The 14589-nt window shown below is 57.3% G+C and overlaps 1 protein-coding gene across 2 annotated transcripts; it reads left to right on the forward strand.

The window, feature by feature from the left end:
• Lmnb2 (lamin B2) lies at nt 1-14500 on the forward strand. Of its 2 annotated transcripts, XM_048460689.3 has the most exons (11): nt 1-267; nt 6541-6677; nt 7557-7713; nt 7821-7946; nt 10910-11206; nt 11368-11588; nt 11752-12031; nt 12108-12215; nt 12588-12707; nt 12805-12912; nt 13146-14500. In XM_048460689.3, the coding sequence occupies exons 1-11, from the start codon at nt 16-18 to the stop codon at nt 13185-13187; spliced, it is 1848 nt and encodes a 615-aa protein (XP_048316646.2). In that variant the 5' UTR covers nt 1-15; the 3' UTR covers nt 13188-14500. The 2 variants fall into 2 exon arrangements, with proteins under 2 accessions (XP_048316646.2, XP_048316655.2); XM_048460698.2 differs by lacking the exons at nt 1-267; nt 6541-6677; nt 7557-7713; nt 7821-7946 and adding an exon at nt 9344-9364.
• The last annotated feature ends 89 nt before the right edge of the window (nt 14501-14589 follow it).

Below are 14589 nucleotides of genomic sequence, written 5' to 3' on the forward strand. Positions count from 1 at the left end.
CGCGGCGCGGATTGAATGAGCGCGCCGCACCGGGGCAGCCGAGGGGATCCGCGCGCCGCCGCCTCCGCCATGGCGTCCCTGCCGCCCCGCGCAGGGCCCGCCACGCCGCTTTCGCCCGCGCGCCTTTCTCGGCTGCAGGAGAAGGAGGAGCTGCGTGAGCTCAACGACCGCCTGGCGCACTACATTGACCGCGTCCGCGCTCTCGAGCTGGAGAACGATCGGCTGCTGCTACGGATCTCCGAGAAGGAGGAGGTGACCACGCGCGAGGTACGTGGGTCGGCACCGGGGACGCGGGGAGCCGACGGACGGACTCCGGCGACAGGTGCAATAAGCTGAGCCCTGCCCAATGGGGACCCTGCGGCAAGATGCATACCGCTGAACCCTGCCCATCGGGGACCCCAGGGACGGATGCATAGGGCTGAGCCCTGCCCACCGGGGACCCCAGGGTGCATAAGGGCTGAGCCCTGCCCACAGGGGACCTCAGGTCCAGGGCCAGATATCTGAGTCTTGACCAATGCAGATCCCCGGGGGCAGGTGCAGACAACCAAGCTTTGCCCACCAGAGGACTCCAGGGCTAAGGCCTGTCCATCAGGAGACCCCAGGAACAATTTTGGAGCGTCACGCTCCGCCTACCGGGAGTTGGGATGGAGAGGCCTCTCTCACAGGTGCAAACAACTAAGCCCCACGCACCAAGGGACCTCCCAGGAACTGGTGCAGACCGCTAAGCCCCGCCCACTAGGAAATCAGCAACAAGTGCAAACAGCATAGCTATGCCCACTGGGGTGGGGGAGCGGGGTGTCGGGGCTGAGGTGGGCGTGGGGTGCAGATGGGTCCAAGTCCCTCTCAACTTAGGGACATTAGGGACAGGTGACAGACAGGTGAAAACAAAGTTAGTCCCCGCCCCCTGAAGCTCCATCCACCCTGGGACTGTTGGGGGACAGGTGCTGATGGAGTTAATCCATGCCCCCTCCCCCCGGGCTCCCCAAAGGACAAGTGTAGACTGAGCTAAGACTCTCAGTAAGGGGTCAAGAGATTTAGGGGAATGCTCCACAGGTGGCCTCAAGGACCTTGAGAACCCTTCATGGTACATGAAGTCAGGAAAGCCCCGCCCACCTACGGTCATAGGTTTAAAGGACCCTGGATGATTCCTAGGACTCCCCAGATATATATGCAGAGACTGAACAAGTCCCCCCGAATTAGGGGTGCATGAGACCCTTGGGGACCCTAAGGCAGTGCTGACTGGAGGCTGTCCTGGGAACCTTTGGACTTTGAGAATCCCTTACGGACAGACTCCAACAACTGAGGGGTTCACAGGTCTCAGGGACCCCCAGTAAGGGATCAGCTGTAGATTTTTCTGGGAACCTCTGATGGGCAACTCCACTCTAGGCAAGGCTTGCCTTAATTGGAGTGTGAGATTTGGGGCCCCTTGAGGAGGGGTGCAGACCAAATGAAGTCTTTATCCAAGAGATTCTGGGAGGGAGTTTTGATGAGGGACCCTGAAAAAGAAGTGTCGGTCAGGGGTCATCCTTCAGAGGAATTCAGACTTTTGGGGACCCACTGGGTAAGGGCACATTAGGCACAGTTCTGGGAGTACACCCTGAGGAGTACATGTTGGGGGGCCTTTTGGGGGACCCTTAGGTTCTAAAGCTTGAGTGAGTGATGGAACTGTTGCTCAGGGTCACCACTGGCCAGGGTTAGGGGCTGGGCAGGATCCACCCACTGCAGGGTTCAAGGATATCTTGGGGTGCCCCTGATGAAGGCAGGAATGAATGGCACAGAGTGAGCCACCCACTCATTCAGAGTTGCTAGAGTATTTAAAGTCACCACAAGGGGAAGTATGGGAACCAGTGGCTGAGGGGGCATGATGGGACAGGGGTCTGCTTCAGCAGTGAAATGTCTCCCACCTCTGGGGGTGAGGGGATGGGCTCTTGTCCTTGAGTAGGGTAGGAAACTCAAATTCACTAAGAGGGGGTGAGGGGACTTGTTGGGGTGTCTCTCAGGAAAATCATGGGATCTCTGTTCTCATAGAACTTTGGATGGGTCCCAAGTGGTCAGGGATATAACTGGGGTATGACAGGAACCACTGTGTCTCTCCAAAGTCTGTGGTGAGGGTCCAAGAAGACATTCTCATGTCTTAGGAGTTAACAGGATGCCCTGAATGGGGGTGCTTGGGCTTGGGTGCTATTTGCCAGGTAGACTCCAGATATGGGGGCTTGTTGTATAAAATATCCTAGGCATCTGGGGACTCTGGATGCGCCCAGGACTTCACTTGCTCAAGGGACAAGAGGCTGTGTCATCAGGAGTCCTGGTTGGTGCTTGGACCTGGGGTTAGGACTCTAGCCTCAGATATGAACTACTAGTGGCTCTTAACTACTAGGGGCTAGGATTGTGGTCAGGGTGGAGGCCTTCCTAGAATCCCTAGTGAGGGCTGGGGGCATGGTCAGGGTAGAGCCCCGCCTACAATCCCTAGTGAGGGCTGGGGGCGTGGTCAGGGTAGAGCCCCGCCTACAATCCCTAGTGAGGGCTGGGGGCGTGGTCAGGGTAGAGCCCCGCCTAGAATCCCCAGTGAGGGCTGGGGGCGTGGTCAGGGTGGAGCCCCGCCTAGAATCCCCCAGACACTAAGCTCAGTCTCTTGGAACCACGGTTTTGTCATCTATGCAGAGGAGCAGCAGCATGGTCACCCTTAGGAGTGTCACCTGCCTGGACAGCACTCAGCATTCTAGGATTGGGATGGTTGATTAATGTGGGCAGGTGTGCGTGTGGAGACCAGAGGTCAGTTTTGGGTGTCTCCTTCAGTCATTCTTTTTTGTTTTTGACAATCTACTTATTTTAGTTTTTCGAAACAGGTTTTCTCTTTGTAGCCCAGGCTGTCCTGGAACTCACAGAGATCCGCCTGCCTCTGCCTCCCAAGTGACAGTATACCTGGCTTCTTCCCCATTTTGTTTTGTTTTTAAAAACAGCTCAGTGACCTAGAGCTGGCTGATTCAGTCTTTTGGGCTATCTCTGCTAGCCGTCCAGCAAGCCCCCGCCGTCCTCCTGTTTCTTCCATTGCACTGCCGAGATTACAAGCGTGTGCCACCACATCTGTCTTTTTTGGTGCCGGGGATCGGAATGCTGGTCCTCAGACTTGTGTGGCAGACACGCTACTCACTGAGCAATCTCCCCGGCTCTGGCTGTTTGTCCCACAGACATCTGGAGCTTCCGGGATCTGCGAGCATGTGCGGTGCCCGCCCTAGTGGATGCCACCTGTCCACGCATGCCCCTTCAGTTCCTCGGTTTTGCAAGCATGGTCGGAGCACAGGGCTGGTTTTGGACTTAAGTGTGAGCCAGGGTGACTAGCAGCAAGTGTCAGGCACGCTGCCCTTCTGGAAGGCAGCCTGCCTCGTTTCAATGTGTCCTGCAGCCTGAGGACAGCTGGCCGGGTGGCCGGGGGACAGGGAGTGGGGAGGAGTGGCCACAGAGGACACCACCCGGGCAGCACAGGCCCACCTGTCAGGGTTGTCTTCCGGGCAGCTTGGCAAGGGACAGAGACAGCTGTGGTTGGGAGACAGCACAGGCACTTAGTGGGCATGCCTGGCGGGGCGGGGCTGCCACAAGGAGTGGGCAGGTGCAGGTCGTTTGCCATCCTGTTGCAGCTGAGATGGGGGAATGGCGGGCACATGAGGAAGGATTTTCAAGGTGCCACTGAGGGCTGGTAGCCACTGCCTGCTGAGCACGAGGTGGCCTTGGCCTTCCTGCCCACTGAGGCCACGCAGGCTCTTGCCTCCCAGTCCCTCTTATCCAGAAATTGGACCATGTGTGACAGTGGTGTCTGTGAGGCCGTGGACAGTGCTGTGGTGGGTGGGTTGGGGGATGCTGAGCTGGCTGTCCAGGGAGGTGATGCTTGGAGAAAGGTTGAAGGAGGAGGATGCAGGGAGGCTGCACCGTGGCCTCTGGAGGCTGGGGTATAAAGTTCCCACAGGGAAACTCAACCTCACTAACTTCCTGCCCGGTGTCCTGTTGCTAAGCTAGTATGTCTTGGGGACAGGGAGTCCTGGAGGGGCCAAGCTCTCCAGTCGAGGGTACCGAGGCGATGGCAGATGTGTGCGGTGCGTCGGGAGTCCGTGGCTGGGCACTGCAGCATCCCCGCAGGCCCAGTCTTGCTGCTCTACTGGCCACGTGGCCTCCGGCCGCACAGCGGAGGAAGGCAGTGTTACTGAGCCACACCCGCCTGCAATGACACCTGTTGACCTGTGCCAGTAAAGCTTTGTTGAGAATGCTGTCAAGTTAGGCTACACACCTCAGCCCTGTTCAGACGCTTACAGATCTAGAAACTGCTTTTTATCCCAGCACTCACAAGAGGCAGAGGCAGAGGCAGACAGAGCTCTGTCAGTTCAAGGCCAGCCTGGTCTACAAAATGAGTTCCAGGGCATCTGGGGCTACACAGAGAAACTTTGTCTCAAAGATAAAAAATACAAATGCAGACGCCATTTTAGATAGATAGTAAGCTCGGGCAAGGGCTACAGGCCTAGAGGAGACCAGGTTGGCCATGGGGTCCAAATGGAACACGGCGTGGAGCAGGCCCGTGTTTCCCCAGTGTCCTTTCTGCCCAGAGCCCGTCCAGGAGCCAGCTGGCGCACAGGCATCTGTGGGCATGAACTAATCCTGCTGCCTCAGCCCGTCCATTTCTCCTTTGACACGTGTGGCAGCCCAGTAGTCACCTCCAGCGCTAGCTTCATGGGAGCTGTTGTATTCTGTTCTCCTGGAAGCCTAGCGAGTGTGCACCTTGTAAGAAGTGACCTGGCAGTAGGCGGGGTTTAGGGTGGCATGTCTGTGCGTGCGTGTGTGTGTGTGTGTGTGTGTGTGTGTGTGTGTGTGAGCATGTGTGTCTGTGTGAGGGCATGTCTGTGTGTGCATGAGTATGTGTGTGTGTGAGCATGTGTCTGTGTGAGTGCATGTCTGTGTGTGCATGCGTGTGTGTGAGCATGTGTGTCTGTGTGTGCACACGCACGTGAGTGTGTGTGTTGTCTATAACACCTCTGCACCTGAATCCGTCACAGAAAATGCTGGAGTGCACACTTGTGAAGATGGAAGATTTATCTGGGCTGGAACTCTTGGCTTTGGCCTGAGGTTGATTTGGGGTGTTGGGGTGCAGTAGGGTCACGTCTCAAACTGTCTCCTTCAGGGGGCACTCCTCACACTAGGCCCTGCCTATCCGTTCTGGGGTGAGGAAGTGGCAGGCACAGCCCAGAAGAGAGGGTGCATTTTATTACGCCCACACCCTCCTCACCCCGACCCGAGTGGCAGACTTTACCCGATGTCTGTAAAGTGCTCCTAGCCAGTTCAGAGTCCAGGGCAGGGGCCGCCATAGGGTCACATGCACAACACATGCGTCCCACTGTGCTCTGTGCCCTGAATCCACCTCCACTCGGCCATCTCTGGATTGCTCTGGACATTTTCTGTCTGTCTGGGTCCCCCACGAGCACCATGTCCTCAGGGTCCCCCAACCGTCACATCAGGGTTGGTAATAGTCCAGCTAATGGGTGACTGGCAGCTTGTGCTATCCTTTGCCTGGGGACACAGGGCTGCCCCCTAGTGTCAGGGCTGGTGGCACTGTACACATTGTATGGATTTCCATGGGCGTTTCCACTCTTTCTGGGAAGTGTGGTGCTGGTTCAGGCAGTGACCCTGGCTGCCTTGGCAGGCCCTGTGATGCTGGGGTCATGGGAGGTTCCTCCTGACCTGCTTGTCCCTCTGACATCCTCGGGTGTAAAGCCCGGCCTCCCTGCCGTCTGTCTCCACGTGTCTTTGAACACATCAAGCTCATAGTACAACAGGAGAGAGGAGGGCCAGGGAGAAGTCCGACCCTTGAGGCCCCCTGGTGTGTCCTGGGCAGGTCTGGGCGGCATGTGGGGTCAGTGGAGAGGCCCCCCCAAAGAGCCCTTGCTAGGGATGTGGGGGGTGACCCCTGCAGATGGGTGAGGGGGTGACCCTGAGGGTGGGTGAGGGGGTGACCCCTGCAGATGGGTGAGGGGGTGACCCCTGAGGATAGATGAGGGGTGTGACCCTGAGGATGGGTGAGGGGGTGACCCTGTGGATGGGTGAGGGGGTGACCCTGATGATAGATGAGGGGTGTGAACCTGAGGATAGGTGAGGGGGTGACCCTGCGGATGGGTGAGGGGGTGACCCTGTGGATGGATGAGGGGGTGACCCTGAGGATGGGTGTGTGGACATCTGGAGGGCCTGCATCTCCCAGCCTTTGTCCTCGTGGTGTTGATGAATAGAGGGCAGATTCAGGGGCTCCAGAATTGCCATAGTAGGGACGGAGTGTGAGTGACCCTGCAGAGTCCCAGGAAGGCTCCCTGTGACCACGCGTGAAATGATCAACGCTAAAGAGGCCACGGCTGTGGCACTGGGCACCTGTCATCCTAGAACTGGGCCATTAGGGCAAAGAGAGCACACTCAACCAGGAATTCTAGCCTGGGTCACGGGGTGCCGCGTGCCTGCTGACCCGAGGGAGGGCAGCTCTGTCTCCACTGTCCCCCCACCCTGTCTCCCCAGGTGAGTGGCATCAAGGCCCTGTACGAGTCGGAGCTGGCTGATGCCCGGCGCGTGCTGGATGAGACCGCCCGGGAGCGTGCGCGGCTGCAGATAGAAATGGGAAAGCTGCAGGCTGAACTGGACGAGGCCAGGAAGAGGTGGGTGGTTGAGCTGGGGACCCAGCTTGTCCTAAGGGAGTAGGATGAGTTTGGATCCTCACAACCCACTGGTGATGCCAGCACTGGGGAGATGGGTGAACCTGCCTCCACCAAGAATGTGGGGAGCGCTGAGGAAGGACCCCCAGTGTTGAATTCAGATCTCTGTATGCACACGCATCTAAACATGAGAATACACATCAGAGGACACTAGACAGGTCAAGTGGTCATGCCTCGGGTACATGGTCCCAGGAGACCTGGCCCATAAGGGCCAGGGATGGGATGACTGCGGGGTCAAAATGGAGCCCCAAGTCCGCCAGCCTGGAGCTGCTGCAGATGGCCTGGCACGGCCTTCGCAGACCTGCTGCTCCAGGGTCAGCGGGCTCAAGGTCTCGGTGCTCTCCTTAGCCTGTGTGACTGTCCCCTGGGTCCCAAGTGTGACCCTCACCAGACCACCTCCTCTTCCCTGTGCCCGCAGCCCCCGGCACTCCACGCCAGGGACTGGAGGTTCACCCAGTATGGTGGCGCAAGGACGAATTGCAGCCAGTGCTCTATGGCTAAGTGGCTTCCTGGGCCCCACCCAGAGCTGGCTTCTGGGTGCTGCACTTCTGTGGGCAGCTAGGCAAGGTGGACACCTTCAGCCCTGACAAACATGGCTGGTGTAGCCCACTATGGCCAGTGCTTCGGTAGGGTTGGGTTTGGTTTGAGTTTGCTAGTTTTGTTGTTTTTGAGACAAGGTCACACTCTGTAGACCAGGATGGTCTCAAACTTGAAGCTATCCTCCTGCCTCAGTCTCCCAGTCTGCCTATAGTAACTGACAGGGACTGTGGTGATGTTATGCTTGGCCTCCCCGGAGCTTCTGACTGCTCACCCTCCTTTCAGTGCCAAGAAGCGGGAAGGTGAACTCACGGTGGCCCAGGGCCGCGTGAAGGACCTGGAGACCCTGTTCCACCGGAGCGAGGCCGAGCTGGCCTCAGCCCTCAGTGACAAACACGGGCTGGAGACCGATGTGGCTGAGCTCCGAGCACAGCTGGCCAAGGTGGGTCTGGCGATGCTGATGTCATGCTTCCCGGTTGACATGGAGAAACCCAGGTGGCAGCCGAGCCAGGTGGCCGTCCCCTCAACTCGCTGCCCTGTGTCTCCCAGGCAGAGGATGGTCACGCCGTGGCCAAGAAGCAGCTGGAGAAGGAGACGCTGATGCGTGTGGACCTGGAGAACCGTTGCCAGAGCCTGCAGGAGGAGCTGGGCTTCAGCAAGAGCGTGTTCGAGGAGGTGAGCGTGCGTCGGCGTCGGCGTCGGCGTGGGCTGCAGGGCATCCTACCTGCTGCTGTCCCCTGCAGCTTCTCGCTGACTCCCTCTCTTGGGTTTTATCGTTGTTTGTGCTGCTTCGTTTTCTCTGGGTGGGAGGAGGGCTCATGTAGCCAGAATAACGCAGGCCTTCAGACTCGGAGCAGCCTTCACCTGAGGAGCCATCTTGCCAGCCCTGGGTCTCTCTTGACATTGGTCACTGGATTTCCAGGCCGTCTGAGTCATCGAGAATCTCATATCAAAAATGTTAAACTTAGTTGGGTATGGTGACGCATGTCTTTAGTCCCAGCATGAGGGCAGAGGCATGCAGATCTACTGGTCTACATGGGGAGTTCCGGACAGCCAGGGCTCTTGAAAGACTAAACAAACAAACAAACCAAATCCAGCTTAAACTGGATTAGCAAGATGGCTCAGTGGTTAAAGGCCTATGCTGCCGAGACTCACCACCTCAGTTGAACCCCCAGAAACCACATAGTAGAAGAAAATTGACCCCACAAATTGTTCTCTGATCTCCACAGCCATATGCTGGCACAATAACACCCCCACAAATACACTCTCATAAAAATCAGTGTCAAAAGAACCTTAACTTGGCCTATCTACTTGAGGTCACCATCCCAGATCTGGGGGACAGGATGTGAATTTGATTTATGGAGACCTCATTCAGCCAACCTTGGGGTCTCCCCCTAACCCTCTAGCACTGGGGTGCTGAGCATGGTTGGAGTGACCAAGCCTAGGTGCAGCTCGGCCCCACAGCTCCCGGGGCCTCAGTCATCATACAGCCCTTTGTGTCATCACAGCCCAGAGCAGCCCCTGGCCCCTGCCTGTGGTCACTGCTGAGAAAGAGCCTGGACAGGAGACGCCTGTGGAGTTGTGGGGCCACAGGCAGTTCTAGCCAGGGCCAGCCAGAGGGGCTGCTGCCCTGCCATCCCAGGAGGCCATGTGAGCTTCAGTGTAGAGCCCTGCGTGAGGAGCCGTGAGGGACCCTGACCTCAGGAAGGAGCCCACGAAGAGACCTGTGAAGGACTTGAGCCTGTAGGAGAGCTGATTCTGGGGAGAGCCCTGTTTGAGAATATAAACCCATGAGGGGAGCCGGAGAGGGACCTCAGAGGGTGTTTACAGACCACGGTCCTGTAACAGGACCCAGGAGGCAGACCCAGCCTGCAGATGGCCCTAAGAAGAACTGCCCGATGGCAGCCAGGCCTTTGAAGGAGACTGTGGAGGGTTGTGGGGGGGAGCTCAGCCCAAGACCACTGAGGGGGCTCGTGAGGACCCCTGGGAAGGAAGCCGTGGAGGACCCCGGGAAGGCACTCTCAGAAGAAGCCCTAGGGGCCCCCAGGACTTGGAAGAGCCACCTCCAGGTCCCTGTAAGAAGGCAAATGAGGGCTGCACAGCCAGGAGCCGCCTCTCGAGCAGCTGATCCGGACACCAGGGAGGTGTGTGTTCTGTCCTGAGAAGCCTGTGGTAGCCGCCTCATCCTGTGCCAGAGTCTGTTTTGTAGGGAAACTAAAATCTAGCTGGGTGGCGGTGGCACACACCTTTAATCCCAGTAATTGGGAGGCAGAGGCAGACAGATCTCTGTGAGTTCCAGGATAGCCAGGGTCCTGTCTCAAATAAGTAAGTAAGTAAGTAAGTAAACAAGAAACAAAACAAAGCTCCATCTGAGTTGATCCCCTCCTTCCCACATTCACCGTCTTCTGTGGACGCTGCTGTCACGTCCACTCCTCCCCACTGTGTCCTGCTGTCCTGGGCCGCTCTGCTCCCAGCTGGATCTGGAACTCCAGGCACCTGGGTAGGCTCTGTCAGTGGCTACCTTAGATCTCTTGTTATCGTTTGGAGGCGGGGTCTCACTACATAGCCCTGGTTAGTCTGAAACTTAGCATGTAGACCAGACTGGCTTGGAACTCTTTTTGTTTTTTTGAGACAGGGTTTCTCTGTAGCTTTGGAGCCTGTCCTGGAACTCGCTCTGTAGACCAGGCTGGCCTGGAACTTGTGGAGGTCCGCCTGCCTCTGCCTCCCGAGTGCTGGGATTCAGGGTGCTCTCTGGGGAACAGCAGCTTTTTTTTTTTTTTTTTTTTAAAGATTTTCCTTATTATATATAGTGTTGGTATCAGACCTCATTACAGATGGTTGTGAGCCACCATGTGGTTGCTGGGAATTGAACTCAAGTCCTCTGGAAGAGCAGTCAGTGCTCTTAACCTCTGAGCCGTTTCTCCAGCCCGGAACAGCAGCTTTTATGAGATGTCATTCTAAGCTGTCATATTTTTGGTTTTTCAAGACAGGGTTTCTCTGTGTAGCCCTGGCTGTCCTGGAACTCACTCTGTAGACCAGGCTGGCCTGTAACCCAAAGAGATCCACCTGCCTCTGCCTCCCGAGTGTTGGGATTAAAGGCATGTGCCACCACCGCCGGGCTCCTGGCATTCTTTTTTTAAAAAAAGATTTATTTATTTATTATGTATACAACAATCTGCCTGCATGTACACCTGAAGGCCAGAAGATGGCGCCAGATCTCATTACAGATGGTTGTGAGCCACCATGTGGTTGCTGGAAACTGAAAACTCAGGACCTCTGGAAGAACAGTCAGCGCTCTTAACCGCTGAGCCATCTCTCCAGCCCTCCTGGCATTCTTTAAATATTTTAAGATAGGATCTGCCTATGAGCCCAGGCTAGCGTTGAGTTTGCAGCCATGTCTTGTCTTTGGCTCAAGTGCTGAGATCTTTCATGCCCAGTTCTCTCTCAGCATGTCCCGTTTCATCAGGGTTCCTCCGTGCTGTAGCCTGTATCAGAGCCTCGCTCCTGTTCCCTGTCTGTATATTCTTCCAGTGTGTTCACAGCCCAGGCTGTTGTCCATCGTGGCTGAGGCATCCACACACTTGACCATTGGTGAGCTGCAGCCTGGCACAGCTGGGTCATTGCCTTTCTGCCCATAGGAGGTGCGGGAGACCCGGCGCAGGCATGAGAGGCGCTTGGTGGAGGTGGACAGCAGCCGGCAGCAGGAGTATGACTTCAAGATGGCTCAGGCCCTGGAGGAGCTGCGCAGCCAACATGATGAGCAAGTGCGGTTGTACCGGCTGGAGCTGGAGCAGACGTACCAGGCCAAGCTGGACAATGCCAAGCTGAGCTCGGACCAGAATGACAAGGCGGCCAGTGCCGCCCGTGAAGAGCTCAAGGAAGCCCGCATGCGCATGGAATCCCTCAGCTACCAGCTCTCAGGCCTCCAAAAGAAGGTGATGGAGCTTAGCCCTGCCCCGCCGAGGCCTCTGCCCAGCGGCTGTGACTCCATGACTCTAGTTCGCCCCCACCCCGTCCTGACCCTCCACCCACCATTCTGGTCCCTCACATCTGAGGCTGCAGAGGCCACACTGTGACCCTGCCACACCCTCCCCAGGCCAGCGCTGCAGAGGACCGTATCCGCGAGCTGGAGGAGGCCGTGGCTGGGGAGCGCGACAAGTTCCGCAAGATGCTGGATGCCAAAGAGCAGGAGATGACGGAGGTGCGCAACGCCATGCAGCAGCAGCTGGCTGAGTACCAGGAGCTGCTGGACATCAAGCTGGCCTTGGACATGGAGATCAGCGCCTACCGCAAGCTGCTGGAGGGCGAGGAGGAGAGGTGAGTGGGGCCAGGGGCCTGGACATGAGGGGAGGGCCCGGGAGAATGGGTGGAGTTCCCGAAAACTGGAGGCGGGTCTGGGTGGCTGGTGGGCAAAGCCTGGAAATGGGCGGGGCTCGCCTTGCCTCGCCTCCTGGCTACTCTCACACTTCTCTTCTTGCAGACTGAAGCTGTCCCCTAGCCCGTCTTCCCGGGTCACCATCTCTCAGGCCACCTCAAGCAGCAGCAGTGGGGTTGGCATGTCCGTGGGGCGGGGCCGGGGCAAACGCCGGCGGCTGGAAACTGAGGACACCCAGGGCTCACGCAGCAGTGCCTCGGGCTCGAGCGTGGGCATGGGCAGTGGCTCCCGCCTGACCCAGCAGGCCGCAGTCACAGGTGTTGTGAGCATTGACGAGGTGGACCTGGAGGGCAGGTTCGTGCGACTCAAGAACTCCTCGGACAAAGTGAGTGAGGGGCTGGGTGGCTAGGGTCCGCGCTCCCATCCCAGTGGCGGGGGTCAAGAGCATGCCTGGGTTTCAGGACCAGTCTTTAGGGAACTGGAGGATCAAGAGACAGGTCCTGGAGGGTGAGGACATCGCCTACAAGTTCACGCCCAAGTACGTCTTGCGGGCCGGCCAGACAGTCACGGTAGGTGCCAGTGAATTTGGGGCTTGGGTGGTTCCCAACACTGAGTCCCAAGGTGGAAGACATTGTATGGACTCTACCTGTTCTGAGACCAGCCCCGTGGCCACTAGCTGTCATGTATGACTGCCACCTTACTGTCCGAATGGTATCCTGTGTCTGAGGCCTGGCAGTTCAGTTCAGGGTGGAGCATCTGGGCCCCAAGATGCTTGGGATTACAGTGTGGCTCTGCAGCTGAGTATCTGGGCCACTGTGAACCCTGTCTCTCTGTCCACGTCCTGGGGCCATCCTGCAGGGACAAACCCACTGAAGGGCTTCATTGTGGACAGCCATTGGCTGGCCCAGGCCCTGAGGTGTCTGACCATCTTGGGTCCTCAGGTGTGGGCAGCTGGTGCAGGGGTCGCCCACAGTCCCCCATCAACCCTTGTGTGGAAAAGCCAGAGCAGCTGGGGCTCTGGGGAGAGCTTCCGCACTGTGCTGGTCAACGCCGATGGAGAGGTATGAACATGGCTGGGTGAGCTCGGGTCCCGGCATCTCCTTTCCCTCAGGGCAGCTGTGACTGAGCTGAAGCCTGGGGTGGCACCCTTTTGTGTAGGAGGTGGCTGTGCAGGCCGTGAAGCAGGCATCCGTTGAGGTGAGCGAGAATGGGGAGGAGGAGGAAGAGGAGGCGGAGTTCGGCGAGGAGGACCTTTTCCACCAGCAGGTAAAGCATGCGACACCATACCTAGTGGGTCTCAGGTCCAGGTCCCACAGTCCTGCCTCAGACAACCACAGACCTTAGTGGCCATACGCCTGACCTTTCAGCCAGGACACCCTCTTCTCAGACTGGTGTCTGAGAGGAGTACTCCAGCCGAGTCTGGGCTAGGGACAGAGCCTGTGGGGACCTGTCTGCTTGCTTGGGAGCAGGCTGCCTAACTCTAGCCCTCATCTTTGCAGGGGGACCCAAGGACTACCTCGAGGGGTTGCCGACTGATGTGAGACCTGCCCCACGGTCACCAAGGTCCCCACAAAAGTCCCTGAAATTATTTTTTATAGTCAGCTCTCATAGTCCTTGGTCCATTTCTAGATGACTGTTGAGCGGCCACGAGAATGGGGGGGCTCTCCCTGCAGACTTCATCTGGGTCAGGAACCTGCAGGCTGAAGGCCTTGGCCTGTGGCCTATGCAGGAGGGTCAGGACCAGGCTGACTGGTCAGGGTGGACCTCGTGACGCTGCAGTGATTTACTAGTTGAGTTTTCTTTGACGCTTTTTAAATCAAATCAAATCAGGTTGCAGAGGCTGTGGTCACCAGCAGCCCATCAGGACTCGGTAGCTCTTCCGACACAGGGCCGTCCCTCTACTCCTGGTCAGAGGAGCTCCAGCTCTGCCCTGGGCCAGCCTCGGGGCATCGGGTCTCTTCTAAAGTTGAGGACCAAGAAGGAGGAAATCCACACAGGATTGGCACTCCAGTAGACAGAAGGGGACAGATTATGGATGCCCCAGCCAGTGTCTACTCACACTCACACGAGTGTGGCCAGATCAGCTGTGTTGATAGTCCCATGTGTATACACACCGCATGGCCCCTCTGTGCCCCACCCTACTGGCTTGGCCTGGACGCTCGCTGTGGTAGAACATAGTTCCACAAGCTCCTGGTGCCTGCCAACTGTCACCTTCACCTCCCATCACAGACACATGGTATTTTTTTAACGGATATTTATTTTTTTACATTAGTATTGCAGCTCACTGGGACATTGCTCTGGGGGGTTTCAGGCCCAAGGCTGCCAGGAATGGAGATCACCTGACATTCAGCTTCCTTGATTGAGCCGCGGGGAGGGGTGGGTGCTGTCTGTCTGCTGGCACATCAGGTGGTAGTAGTAGTTCAGGCCCAGACTCCCCAAGGCAACAGGATGCCACTATTGCCACCGACCCCTCAGAAGATAGCTCCGTTTTAAGTGACAGGTATCGGGTCCTGGACTGTGTCTAGTTGGTTTCAGGAGTGTCGGGCAGGCTACAGTCTCCACGCAGCTGTACCTGCCCACGGGGCAGGTGCCCTCTGGTGCATCTGGCTGGAGCTGTCCATCTGTTTGCGAGCGGGGCTGGAGTTTTGACCCCAACAGGCGAAGCGGTTACAGGGGTGGCACTGCGGCTGGGGAGCAGCCTGCACTACGCACATCGCTCAGCTTTACAGGTTGTTTCTTTTCTAAGATGCATGCCAAACGTGTGTTTCGCCTTTTTCTCTCCCCTCTTATCATTTGTAATATCCATTTTACGACTGGAAACTTTTGTACACTCAAATAAAAATTTTGATTTTAACCACAGCCTCTGAGTTGATTTTCTGGCCCCCACAGCGCCCAGCACCTGCGAGGACTTCATGTAATAGTGCGGGTGCTTGGGCGACAGGT

Source organism: Myodes glareolus, chromosome 8 (assembly GCF_982192425.1).
Source record: "Myodes glareolus chromosome 8, mMyoGla1.1, whole genome shotgun sequence".
Classification (NCBI taxonomy): domain Eukaryota; kingdom Metazoa; phylum Chordata; class Mammalia; order Rodentia; family Cricetidae; genus Myodes; species Myodes glareolus.